The sequence below is a fragment of the Garra rufa genome, chromosome 24 (genome assembly GCF_049309525.1).
Source record: "Garra rufa chromosome 24, GarRuf1.0, whole genome shotgun sequence".
Classification (NCBI taxonomy): domain Eukaryota; kingdom Metazoa; phylum Chordata; class Actinopteri; order Cypriniformes; family Cyprinidae; genus Garra; species Garra rufa.
The window spans coordinates 18,330,024-18,345,617 of NC_133384.1; the positions used below are offsets into that span (position 1 = coordinate 18,330,024).

Below are 15,594 nucleotides of genomic sequence, written 5' to 3' on the forward strand. Positions count from 1 at the left end.
AATTTTTTTTTTTTTTTTTTTTTTTAAGTAACACAATAGTTACTTTTATAATGATGTAACTCAGTTACTAACTACTATTTGTGATAAGTATATACTTTTTTTAAAGTAGCCCAACACTGCTGTCTATACAGAGTCAAAACGCTCTCTGATTTCTTAAAAAATATCTTAATGTTCTGAAGATGAATGAAGGACTTACAGGTTTGGAAAGACATGAGGATGAGTAATTAATGACATAATTTTCATTTTTGGGTGAACTATCCCTTTAAGGTCATAATTAAATTACAGTGTATTACTGTTGACAATTTGTGTGTTAAAGTTACTGAGAAAAAGCTACATTTTCTGAAAACACAGCCACACACACATTGGATGAAAACGTGGCTAATGACCTCAGCATTGCCTCTTACACTCCCCATGTAAAGGCTTCTTATTGAAACACAAAAGCTGACAGAAGAACCCTCATCAAAACACTAAAAGTGATGTAAAGTGGCAAATCAGCGGTTGTTGGGAATGTAGTAAGTGGATCTAACACGCTCTCATATGGAAGCGTCGCTCTAGAGACTTTCATCCTGCACCACCCAAACGTCACTCTTAAATCGCACAACTTTTCATATGACTTTAAGATATCACTCTACCATCATATTCAGCTTGTTCAAGAGGATTAAATTACCCAAGGCTAAACTTTAAAGTAAAAATGAAAAATCTGTCATCATGTGGTTCGAATCCTTTAATATTTTCTGTCTTCTGTGGGACACAAAAGAAGTCTGAGCTGTTTTTTTCTTCCATACACTTTTTACTGTCAGTTCTGAATAATGACACAAGCACATTGCTTTATACAGTATTCAAAAGCCACTGCTTTTTGTGAGGAACGGACTGAAATGTATGCTATCCCCTTAAAACCTCATCATAAGTTTGTAAATACGAGTGTTGCAACTAACAATTACTTCGATAATTGATTAACCTGTCAAGTAAGTCTTCAATTAATGAGATATAATAATGCAATGCTATGTAAAAATATAAATATCACATTCTAAAACTGTCCATAATAAAACGTTTACAAATTAGCTCCATTCCACTAACTAATTTTCTAACCATCAAAGAAATGCAAGAGAGACATTAGGACTCGATTTTAAAAGTTTAAAGCTATTTCTTCTTAGTCTGAAGTCTACTCTACCGAACTAGAGTCTAACTTGGACAGATCAAATGATTAATCTTCTGAGGTGAGCTAAGAATGTCCAGGAGCAACATTTTGGTGGTGCAGATAAAAGACAATGACGTTTGTCCTTTGAGACCACCCTGTGTGGATCGCTGGTGGGTCCAGTAATAATTCCACTCCTCTCTGCTGTGGGTACTGAGCGCAGCCTGAAATCAGTCTGTAAAACTGTCTTTCTCTGGATCTAAGTGCTTCCTTGATTGCTTACTGTTGATTAAAGCACCCAGGAAGAAATCAAGGCATCCTCTCGACTCATTGATCTTCAGCTGTCCTTGGTGAGCTCAGTGTCTGAAAGAGGTACGCTAACATCCTGCTAACCCAACCACCATGCCTTACGAATATGTCAAGGACCAATCTTGAATCTTAATTTCCTGTTGTAATTAATGTCATAACATTTCACGCATTAAAGACGCTATTTTCCAATTAAGAAAAGCTTTGTGTAAACAAGTGAACAGCAATTTGATTAAAATATGAAAAAGAAATTTGATTAAAATGAAGTATGGGACATGTTACAAGGTGGTGTCTTTTCCAATTTGGCGAAGCTGCTACTACTAACAACATGGTGTTTTAGCCAGCATGCAAGATGTTAAACATAAATATAAGTGCACGTAAACAAAACGATTATATGGTTAGAAATAGAAACAAAATAGACCAAACCAAAGACAATCAAACACCTTTGGCGTAAATCAGCAGCAATTACTAAACAAACCTCATTCACTTATATTTTGATTCGATTAATTGCGATTAATCATTTTGCAGCCTTAATAATAATTCAAATGTTTCTTGAGCAGCAAATCAGCATATTAGAATGATTTCTGAAGGATCATGTGACATTGAGAAATGGAGTAACGATGCTGAAAACTCAGGTTTGTCATCATGGTAATAAAATTTTGAAATGAGTACAATCAAATCGATTAATCACAATTAATCGCATCCAAAATAAAAGTTTGTGTTTAAATAATATATCTGCGTGTGTACAGTGTATATATAAATACACTCATAAACATGTATATATTTCAAGTACATTTTTGTTCATATTTATATATGATTTATATTATACATAAATATATCTTACATATATTTCTTAAATATATACACATGTATGTGTGTGCATTTTTATATATATACATATAAATACATACAGTACTCACACATACATTATGTAAACAAACTTATTTTGGATGCGATTAATCGCAATTAATCGTTTTGAAAGGATTAATGTAGATATAATATTTACATATACATAATAAATATACACAGTACACTTTTATTTTGAATGCGCTTAGTTGCGATTAATCATTTTGTAGCTCTGATAATGATTAAAATGTTTCTTGAGCAGCAAACCAGCATATTAGAATGATTTATGAAGGTTTACCAACCCCAAAACTTTCAACGTTAGTGTATATACAGTAGATGAACTAAAAACTTTTATAAAATCCTACAGCAATTATTACAGCTTACAAATAATGCTACTCACCCAGATGTTGCCATCTTGATGGTATGGTTTCCAGTTCCTGCCTGTGTCACTGTAGAGCAGCCGGTAGCGTGTTGTCCAATCAGAGCTGCTATATCGACCCTGCGTGGCGATGGCTGTGACCTGTTTTCTGCTTCCCAGGTCGACTTGCAGCCACTGGTAATGATCACTGTCCAGCGGAGACCAGCCCCCAGCACCTAGAGAAAGTGCACAATAGTCACTATCTTGCTCGAAAGTCTTGATCGAAAGTCTTTGTGGTTGTGTCACAGAGGGGCTAGAGAAAAACAGAACAGGAACAAATGTTGCTGATTCTTTTGTAAATGTTATGTGTGCTCTTAAAAGAGTTTTTCAAGAGTACAAACTGAATAGGTCATACTCCACAGGATAATCTAGTTTTGTAATTTAACAAAGATCAGCTGTAATGGTGTTGTTCAAGAGGAGCATCTGTATTTTTCTGTTCTCGCTTCTCCTGGAAGTCTGAGAACAGATTGTCTTACAGATGTTTTATCTGTGCTTTTAGCTGGAGGCTTTTGGACATTTGTTAAAGGGATATTTAAAGGATCATTAAATGTTGTAAATCTAACAATTAATATTAAAGAAACGACCCCTTTTCAACCACTGTTTTTTAAGCACATGGCTCCATTCTGCCACATAGTGCCTACTTCTCACAGTTCAATCAAATTCAACACAAACCGCTTTCTCTTTGAATATCCTGTTTCATAGTATGATGAGCAGTCATAACAGCAGTTTTTTTTTTTTTTTTTTTTTTAATTACCCCATGATTTACTTACCCACAGGCCATCCTAGGTCTATATATGACTTTCTTCTTTCAGATGAATGCAATTGGAGTTGTATTAACAATGTCCTGGCTCTTCCAAGCTTTATAATGGCAGTGAATGGCTGCTCATTTTTTAAAGTCCAAAAAGTGCATCAAGTGCATCAGTCTCCTCTTGGCTCATATCAAAATCCTTCTACATTTTTCTTTACAAATCCTCATTTTGTACTTCTAATTTGCGAATGGTGTTTTGTTTTGTTCTCTCTTCTACATCTTCCACTGGAACATCACTTTCTTGTGAACGTGCACACGACAGTCAGCTGAAGCTAGAGAGTACTGTTTATAAAAATGTACAAATATGGCTATTTTTCTTATACTAACAGAAGGCCTTTATTAACCTTCCAAAGCCACATGCAGTACTTTTTATGATAGATAGATGCACTTCATTTGACTTCAAAACCTCAACAGCCATTCAATACCATTATAAAGCTTGGAAGAGCCAGGACCATTTTTAATATAACTCTTAGTTTTGGTATCAAAATATGTAATTTCACAAATACATATAAACCCAATTAAGTATGTAACTAAATCACAAACACAAACAGCATTTCTTAATACTAAACACTTTTAAATACTACTATTTTTTATATAAAATATTATTGATTAAATAATTTTATTTAATAAACAAAAACAACAATAGTCATCATAAATGTTGCTAGGCAATTCAGTCAAACATTCAGACAGCACTCGATTACTCGATATAAAGCATACGATTTACATAAACATGAGATTTTTCCCAAGCTATTTGCTCTGAAATAATAGTTTAATGAGACCAAAGACTAACCATTAGATTTACCCAAAACTAATTACATCTCATGTTTAACCACTATAGCGACATCAGAGCCAATGGTAAATTCTGGAAAATCTGGCCAAGGTGAGACTGCTCTCTGGCAGATTCATGAGCACTGAACAGTCGCTGTGTCTGAAAACGTTGACACAAATTTTCAAATAGATGTTATCTTTATTAACAAATTGCATATTTGAACTATAATCAAGTACATTCTTGCCTGAAAACCTCCTAAAACTATATTTTGTGACACAAAAATAGTATTATTTATAAAATTACAGTGGATTTGAGCTTCCGCCATAACAATCGCTGTAAGTAGTAGCTTAACGCAAGCAGAGTGATACAATTACAAACTGTGAAACTCTAATATTGCTTTAATATCGCACTCTTATCAGCCAATCAGATCCGAGAACCAGAAATAACGGTTGTATATATATTACTGCTAGGCATTGTTAGCAGAGTAGTGAGTCTACAGGAGCAAAAATTATATAATTACCATATTTCCAAGTAATTTTTTCTATCTGTGTCCGTACTGGAATCACAATCCCGAATTGGACATACTGTATTGCACATAGCTTAAACTGTGAGTGCCTAAAGGCTGAAATATAGAAGTGAATTCAGTCCACTTAGTTTCTAACTATCTTCCTTGTAAACTTAAAGCAGGGTGGCGCTGGCCAGTGACACACTGCAGAGTCAGAGCAAAAACATAAAGTAAGGGCCAGCAGTTTAGGGTGTCCAGGGATCAGTACAAGACAGAAGCTTAAGAGAGTGTAAGAGAGCCAGGGGACATCCACTCCACCGCCACCTGCAACCTGCCGCCGAGGCAGATGTTCTGAGGAGATAAAGAGAGCAGAAGAAGGGCACTGGAAGGACACCAGCAGCCCAGAAAGAGAGTAACAAAATGGATACCAGAAGACAACAACTCTTGGAGTTGTTACAGTCCAGAGTAAATAAATAAATAAAAAAAAAAAAACACTTGATGACTCTGATAAAACAGCAGAAGACAGAACTGAAGAGATGAAAAATAAATTGCATTATGTTGGTCTAAACCCTGCCTGATGGGATATCTGCACAGCCTTATAGATGTAGCATGTAGGACTTTGTGATGATAATGCACCTAGGCGATGATAAATCATATGGCATCATGTTTGAATCGTTTACCATCGGCTAACAAGCTGACACTAAAAGAGAGAGACTCGCAATGTGATTTGTTACGCCCATTTTGGTGATTTGTTTTTGTATTGTGTTCTTCAGGTTTCAGTCACTTGACAAAGTTAATCTATTTGATCATTTCTGGATTCAAACATAGCAAATGCAGACATTATGTTTGCAGTATTGGTTTCTAATACAAGATGAAGGAGATACAGACAGCTGTAGGCAAAGCGAGCAACGCTACAGGCAGGACACTATCAATGGGAGTTTGCTGACATTAATCAGAATGTGATCTGTTTGACCTCATAATTAAAATTCTGTCTTTACTGTTTTATCATTTTCATGCTTGACGTTTTGCCTCAGTAATACATTTTCAGTCAGGGGACATTATATACTATCAAACTACAGCCACCAGTTAGAGATTAAAGTCATAGTTCATTAAAAAATGAAAGATCTCCAGAACGTCTGGTCCGAACCCATATGACTTTCTTTTTTTCATGGAACAGAAAATGATATTTAACATGGAAATTAAAAACTTACAAAACAACTCTAATGAAAATTCATATTTATACAAAGTCGGCACAATTTTTTTGAAAGACGTTTCTAATGATCATCAGGCTACATTTATTTAATCAAAAACAGAATTTAAAAAAAGAGTAAAATAATAGTTTTTATTCTTTTCCACCACAGGGTAAAATTTGTCACAATTCAGACTTTTTTTTTATTTGCAATTCTAAGAGTATTTCAGAATTCTAGAAGGCCGTTTCTGCCACAAAATAAAAAAATGAAAGGTAATTTTGACTTTTTATCTTGCAATTCTGACTTTTTTCTCCGAATTGTAAGATATAAACTTGCAACTGCGAAAAATAAAGTCAGAATTGTGAGGTATAAAGTCAGAATTGCAGGATATAAACTTGCAACTGTGAGAAAAAAAGTCAGAATTGTGGGATATAAACTCACAACTGACAGAAATAAAGTCAGAAATGTGAGGTATAAAGTACCTCATAATACTGACGTTATAGAGTCAGAATCGCAGGATATAAACTTGCAATTGTAAAAAATAAAGTCAGAATTGTGAGATATAAAGTCATAATTATGGGACAAACTCGCAACAGAGAAAGAAATTCAGAATTACAACATAAAAAGTCAGAATTGTGGGATATAACCTTGCAACTGCGAGAAATAAAGTCAGAATTGTGAGGCATAAACTCGCAACTGTGAGAAATAACGTCAAAATTGTAAGATATACACTTGCAATTCAAACTTTTTTCTCAGAATTACAGAATTATATGTCTCGCAATTGTGACTTTTTCTCCAAACTGTGAGTTTATGTCCTGCAATTCTGACTTTATAACTTGCAATTGTACGTTTATATTTTGCAATTTTTTTAAGAAAAATTGTGAGATAAAAAGTCGCAATTACTATTTTCTTTTTTGTAATTCTGTGGTGGGAACAGGCTTCCATAAAAATATTAATGGGACATGTAATTCAAATGTAATGTAAGTCTGTCATTCATACCTAAGTTCATACCTTGCTGACTTTTTCCCAAGTTTAAAATTTGCAATTCTGAGTTTATATCTCACAATTCTGAGAAAAAGGTCGGAATTATAATACATAAAATTATGACTGACTTTCTCAGTTCGATAAAATGTTGCAAATACCTTTGTTTCTATTTCATGGTGGAAACATGCTTCTGTAGTTTTCTATTTCAATATATTTTCAAAAATGGCTTTACCATTATTTTTAAACAGTGTGTCCTTGCTCAAAACTGTAAAATATATAGCAGCTTTTATAAAAACACCCCTTATATTGGATGTTACCATATGTATAAAATATATAATACAGAGAAAGATTTAACTCAGGAAAATTATTTTAACTTTGTAAGAATGCAAAAGGAGAAAAACTAGAATGAAAGAGAAAGGGAAATAAAGGACATGGATCACTGCTCACATTCCTTATATTAGTCCCTCAATCTCATGCATGGACACATTGGTATTCAGCTGAGCTTGGGGTACATGACTAAACGCTGGGGGACTGAACCTTCCTTCGCCTCTGTCATTCACCTCAGTTTTCCCACCTCTCCCTCTCATTAGTTTCCAACAGGCTATTTTGTTTCCCACATAGCAGCCAGAATAGCCGTCTGTCCCTTCCCATCTCCAGCTGTGAGGGCCAAACAGGTTTCTGATGAAGCGAGATTTGACCTTTCCCTCAGATTCATCTCACAGATGAACTGCTGCTAAATAGATGCCCCTCCTGCCGGATGAGAGCGGAGGTAGCCTAAGCGACTCTCAAATCCGATGTCTGAATTTAAGGTGATGCCGAGGGCGAATGGCGAAATGGCTGTGTGCATCTCACACAGTAGAGTGGCGTGATTACAGCTGACCTTCAACAGGCCATTTGCTGATGTAAATCCATATGAAAAATGTGAAGTGATGGATGTGTTTCATATAGTGTCAAGGTCTTTAGGAGACTGAGTGAAAGATGTTGCGTGAGCTGTGTCTGAAATGCATATTAAGCCACTATGCTTTTAGAATGATCCAGCAGCATGAACACATATAGCCAGAGTTTTAACCTCTGTTCCCGAAGAAGGGGAAATGGGGTCATGTAGGCCCACTGCTACACTTCATAATACACAAAAGCAGCATTAATGTGAGGCCTGGCACATCCTGTATAGAGTATAGTATACATAGAAAATGGCAGAAACCTACTAAAATCTAGAAATCTACTAAACTAGTACAATCCCAAATCTGCTGAACTTGTGTGCGTCATCTGTGTAATATTTCCCTGTTACTTATATTTAGGATTATTTATTCGCATTACTTTTTTAAGGTGTTGAGTTTCTGCATTCAGTCTCTGTTCCAATTATTTCATGTTATTTTTTTTGAATGCTTTTACTATAACATCTTATTAACTTTTTTTATAGTTCTGTCACTTTTTGCTTTGTATAGTAAGAAATATTTTATTTGTATTTCAAATAATTAATTTGTATACCTATTGAATATTTGTATGCTATGATTTCCCATTTTTAAGACAGACAGATAGATAAAAAAGATAGAATTATAGATTAAACATGTAATGCATGGATGGACAGAATGATCGACTGATTTGTCAGAATAATAGATAGAATGGATGGATGGATGAATGGACGGACGGACGGACGGACAGATAGATAGATATCTTTTTTTTTTTTTTTTTTTAAAGACATAAAGGAACAATGTTTTGGGGGGGGAAAAAGGATGGATTTGTAGCGTTTTTAAAAAAAAAATTATAATCGACAATATTGTTGTTTCATTTAACAATCATTGTTTAACATATTCAGACTGAGCCAACAGACCATTTAACAGGATAAATTGAATATTAACAAAATGTATGGGTCTAGGTAAAAAAAAAAAAAAAAAAATAAATAATTTTCATGAAAACTATTAAAATGGATTTATAGCGTTTTGGAGCTCCTTGTATATATAATGATGGACAGACTGTTAAACTGTTGGACAGACAGACGGACTAGATATATAGAAAAATAGACATTTAGACCAATGATAGATAAATAGATAGATAGATGACAGAATGACAAAGATACTTGGAACAACAGATGAATGGATGGATGGATGGATGGATGGATGGATGGATGGATAGACAAAAAAAGAACAACAGAATGATATAACAATAAAAACTCGGATGGAAGGATAGATGGAGAGACAGAAAAATAGGCAGACAGATATAACTATAATGACAAAAAGATACTTATAACAACAGACGGATGGATGGATGGACAGAAAAATAGGCAAAAGAAAAAATAGATGTAAGAATAGAATCATAAAAAGATACTCAGAACAATGAATGGATGGACAAAAATAGGCAGATAGATATAACTAATGAAATAAATATACCTAGAACAACAGACGGATGAATGGATGGACAAAAATAGAACAACAGAATGATATAACAATAAAATGATGGATGGAAGGACGGACGGACGGACAGAAAAATAGGCAGATAGATATAACAATATAATGATACAAAGATACCCAGAACAACAGACAGATGGATTGACAAAAATAGAGTGACAGAATGATATAATGATAAAATGACGAAGAAGGATGGACAGAAAAATAGGCAGATAGATACAACAATAGAATGATAGAACAATATGAAGAGCCCTTTTCCAAAAATAAACGCCAAATTAAAAAAAAAAAAAAAAGTTCGGTAACACTTTATAATAACGTTCAGTTGTAAGTCATTTATAAGTGGTTAGTTAATGATAAAATAATGATTTGCAAAACATTCATAAATGTTTAATAAGTGATATGCTAACAATTTGTGTATGTTTTGTAAATTCATTTACAAGTTATTTACAAGTAATTAGTTAATGATGAACTAATCATTTACAAAACATGACTATGCATTCATAAGTGATTAATAAGTGATATGTGTCACAATCAGGCGGGTTGACGAGTGGAGATGGAGGAGGAGAACCGGAGTAAATGAATATATATAAGTTTATTAAATGAAAACACTGAAAATGATAACAAACAAACAAAAACCGGGAGCAAGAAATGAGCACATGTAACATTAACGACGGACAGCTGGGAGTGATCAGACACAGACTTAAATACACAGAAGACAGGGTGTGGTTACAAACGAGATGACAGGGGGGTGGGGGGGAATTACAAATATGGGCAAGACTAAACCAACTAAACACAAACCAAAAGGGGGAGGCAAGGACTAAACCATATGGACTAGAAACAGAAGGGGAAAAACATTGGGAAAACAGAACAGAACAGAGACAAAATACTGACAATATGTTAGTATTCTATATGTATATTGTAGATTAAGTTATAAATCATTTACAAGTGATTAGATAATGATGAACTAATAATTTACTAAACATGACTATACGTTCACAAATGATTATTAAGTAATAGGCTAACAATTTAAAAATCTGTCGTAATTTATCTTTAAAAAAATAGCATATCATGAAAAAATCAAACACATCCTTAGTAGGTGGTTAATACGTTACTAGTTAATATATTATTTGTCACTTAAAAATAAAATATTAATTATTTAAATGTTTATCCTTCACTGAAGATCGCATCATGAATAAATAATTTACAAATCTTTCTGCATTCCCTAATCTAAAGTGTAAACAATTCATCAGTTGTAAATGTTTTACTAATTTTTCAAAGGTCTTTCACCCAGTGTGTATACCCACCTGATGCCCTCAAAACCTGGAACCGGCGGTTTGTAAAACATTTACAACTGATGAGTAGTTTACACTTTAGATTAGGGGATGCAGAAAGACTTGTAAATGATTTATTCATTATTTATTCATCAACAGCTTTTGAATACTTTGTAGTGTGTACTGCAATGTAAGTGCTGACTGGTGAGGGTAAAGGTGTTTTCTTTGGCAAATATGAGGTGCGCCCCAAATGACGCACCATACACTCTGCACTTATTCACTATGTACTTATGCACTAATGCACCATGTAGTGTATGAATTATATAAGGTTATTTAGTATTTTATAACGCCCTGAACAAACTTTCACAGGAACCTATTTTTTTTTTTTTTCATATCAACTTCAAATTTGGAAAACTTATTTAGATGTAAGACTTCAAATTGACATCAAATTTAGGATAAAACCTGTTATGTACAATATGTATTTTATATAAAATATAATAAAAATTGTAGAGTGTATTCTCTTTACAGTAAAGTTCTCTTTAAAAAGAGACCTACACCTTAGATCCAAAGTGTTCATGAATTACAATTTAAGTTTGGATAAACTTAAAAAATTGGGGTGACAGTTAAGGGGTTAACTAGTAATTTTTAACCATTTACTACGAAGACCTGTTTGATTATTTTATTATATGCTATTTTTAAGATAATTTACAACAGAATGATAAATCGTTAGCATAGTACTTACAATAAAATGAACATATCACTTATTCATAATTTATAAACACATAGTCATGTTTGGTAAATAATTAGTTAATCATTAACTAATTACTTGTAAATTAACTTGTAAATGACTTGTAAATGAATTTACAAAACATACACAAATTGTTAACATATCACTTATTAATCATTTGTGAATGTTTTGTAAATGATTATTTCATCATTAACTAATCACTTATAAAAGACTTACAACTGAACGTTATTATAAAGTGTTACCAAAAGTTTGTTATGCCATTTTGCTGTGTACTGAACCTATTTACTGCTCCATCAATGTTTCATGCCAAATCGCAATATTTCCTTGTTTAAAATGTACTGCAAGATGCAGTTACTTGCCAAAATGCTATAAGCACCAAACCTGTTTTTAGTCTAAATGTGATGTCTTCTCGACCAATCAGAATTGGCCAGAACAACAGATGGATGGATTGACAAAAATAGAATGACATAATGATATAATGATAAAATGACGAAGAAGGATGGACAGAAAAATAGGCAGATAGATATAACAATAGAATGATAGAACGATATGAAGAGCCCTTTTCCAAAACGCGATAAACGCCAAATAATAATAAATAAAAAAAAAAACAGAACAACAGATGGATGGATTGACAAAAATAGAATGACAGAATGATATAATGATAAAATGACGGATGGAAGGATGGACGGAAGGATGGATGGACAGAAAAATAGGCAGATAGATATAATAATAGAATGATAGAAAGATACTCAGAACAACAGAAGGATGGATTGATGGACAGAAAAACAGACAGATAAATATTAGAATGATAGAAAGATATTAAGAACAACAGACGGATGAGCGGATGAATGGATGGATGGATGGATGGATGGATGGATGGATGGATGGATGGACAAAAATAGAACGTCAGAATGATATAACGATAAAATGATGGATGGAAGGACGGACGGATGGATGGACGGATAGAAAAAAGGTAGATAGATATAACAATAGAATGATAGTAAGATACTCAGAACAACAGACAGATGGATGGATGGATGGATGGATGGACAGAAAAATATGCAGATAGATATAAGAATAGAATGATAGAAAGATACTCAGAACAACAGAAGGATGGATTGATGGAAGGATGGATGGATGGACAGAAAAACAGACAGATAAATATAAGAACAGAATGATAGAAAGATATTTAGAACAACAGACGGATGAGCGGATGAATGGATGGATGGATGGATGGATGGATGGATGGACAAAAATAGAACGACAGAATGATATAACGATAAAATGATGGATGGAAGGACGGACGGATGGATGGACGGATAGAAAAAAGGTAGATAGATATAGCAATAGAATGATAGTAAGATACTCAGAACAACAGACGGACGGACGGACGGATGGATAGAAAAATATGCAGATAGATATAAGAATAGAATGATAGAAAGATACTCAGAACAACAGACGGATGGATGGGTGGATGGATGGATGGATGGATGGATGGATGGATGGATGGATGGATGGATGGATGGATGGATGGAAGGACGGACGGACGGATGGACAGAAAAATATGCAGACAGATATAAGAATAGAATGATAGAAAGATACTCAGAACAACAGATGGATGGATGGATGGATGGAAGGATGGATGGATGGATGGATGGATGGATGGATGGATGGAAGGAAGGATGGACGGATGGACAGAAAAATATGCAGATAGATATAAGAATAGAATGATAGAAAGGTACTCAGAACAACAGACGGATGGATGGATGGATGGATGGATGGATGGACAGAAAAATATGCAGATAGATATAAGAATAGAATGATAGAAAGATACTCAGAACAACAGACGGATGGATGGATGGATGGATGGATGGATGGATGGATGGATGGATGGATGGATGGATGGAAGGAAGGACGGACGGACAGATGGATAGAAAAATATGCAGACAGATATAAGAATAGAATGATAGAAAGATACTCAGAACAACAGACGGATGGATGGATGGATGGATGGATGGATGGATGGATGGATGGATGGATGGAAGGATGGATGGATGGATGGATGGATGGAAGGATGGAAGGATGGATGGATGGAAGGAAGGACGGACGGATGGATGGACAGAAAAATAGGCAGATAGATATAAGAATAGAATGACAGAAAGATTCTCAGAACAACAGACGAATGAATTAATGGAAGGACGGACAGATGAACAGAAAAATTGGCAGATAAATATAAGAATAGAATAATAGAAAGATACTTAGAACAACAGACAGATGAGTGGACCGATAGATGGATGGACAAAAATAGAACAACAGAATGATATAACGAAAAAATGATGGATGGAAGGACAGACGGATGGATGGATGGATGGATGGATGGATGGATGGATGGACAGAAAAAAAGGTAGATAGCTATAACAATAGAATGATAGTAAGATACTAAGAACAACAGACGGATGGACGGATGGATGGAAGGACGGATGGACGGATGGACAGAAAAATATGCAGATAGATATAAGAATAGAACGATAGAAAGATACTCAGAACAACAGAAGGATGGATTGATGGAAGGATGGATGGATGGACAGAAAAACAGACAGATAAATATAAGAATAGAATGATAGAAAGATATTTAGAACAACAGACGGATGAGCGGATGGATGGATGGATGGATGGATGGATGGACAGAAATAGAACGACAGAATGATATAACGATAAAATGATGGATGGAAGGACGGACGGATGGATGGACGGATAGAAAAAAGGTAGATAGATATAACAATAGAATGATAGTAAGATACTCAGAACAACAGACGGATGGATGGATGGATGGATGGATGGAAGGACGGACGGATGGACAGAAAATATGCAGATAGATATAAGAATAGAATGATAGAAAGATACTCAGAACAACAGACGGATGGATGGATGGACGGACGGATGGATGGACAGAAAAATATGCAGATAGATATAAGAATAGAATGATAGAAAGATGTTTAGAACAACAGACGGATGGATGGATGGATGGATGGATGGATGGATGGATGGATGGATGGATGGATGGAAGGAAGGACGGACGGATGGACAGAAAAATATGCAGATAGATATAAGAATAGAATGATAGAAAGATACTCAGAACAACAGACGGATGGATGGATGGATGGATGGAAGAAAGGACGGACGGATGGATGAACAGAAAAATATGCAGATAGATACAAGAATAGAATGATAGAAAGATATTCAGAACAACAGAAGGATGGATTGATGGAAGGACAGACAGATGGACAGAAAAATAGACAGATAAATATAAGAATAGAATGATAGAAAGATACTCAGAACAACAGACGTATGAGCGGATGAATGGATGGATGGATGGATGGATGGATGGATGGATGGATGGATGGATGGACGGACGGATGGATGGACAGAAAAATATGCAGATAGATATAAGAATAGAATGATAGAAAGATACTCAGAACAACAGACGGATGGATGGATGGATGGATGGATGGATGGATGGATGGATGGATGGATGGATGGATGGATGGATGGATGGATGGATGGATGGATGGAAGGAAGGACGGACGGACGGATGGATAGAAAAATATGCAGACAGATATAAGAATAGAATGATCGAAAGATACTCAGAACAACAGACGGATGGATGATGGATGGATGGATGGAAGGAAGGACGGATGGATGGACAGAAAAATAGGCAGATAGATATAAGAATAGAATGATAGAATGATACTCAGAACAACAGACAGATAGATTGACAAAAATAGAATGACAGAATCATATAATGATATAATGACAGATGGAAGGACGGACGGACAGATGAACAGAAAAATTGGCAGATAAATATAAGAATAGAATGATAGAAAGATACTTAGAACAACAGACGGATGAGTGGACCGATAGATGGATGGACAAAAATAGAACAACAGAATGATATAACGAAAAAATGATGGATGGAAGGACAGACGGATGGATGGATGGATGGACAGAAAAAAAGGTAGATAGCTATAGCAATAGAATGATAGTAAGATACTAAGAACAACAGACGGATGGACGAATGGATGGAAGGACGGATGGACGGATGGACAGAAAAATATGCAGATAGATATAAGAATAGAACGATAGAAAGATACTCAGAACAACAGAAGGATGGATTGATGGAAGGATGGATGGATGGACAGAAAAACAGAC

At 34.8% G+C, this 15,594-nt stretch overlaps 1 protein-coding gene across 1 annotated transcript in view; it reads right to left on the minus strand.

Annotated features, from left to right (window-relative positions):
• Nucleotides 1-15,594, minus strand: part of cntnap2a (contactin associated protein 2a) — a 598,272-nt gene that overhangs the window by 336,444 nt on the left and 246,234 nt on the right. Inside the window, exon 3 of the mRNA XM_073831069.1 lies at nt 2,688-2,881. Within this exon, the coding sequence (XP_073687170.1) occupies nt 2,688-2,881 (194 nt within the window). The remainder of the gene's footprint in view (nt 1-2,687; nt 2,882-15,594) is intronic.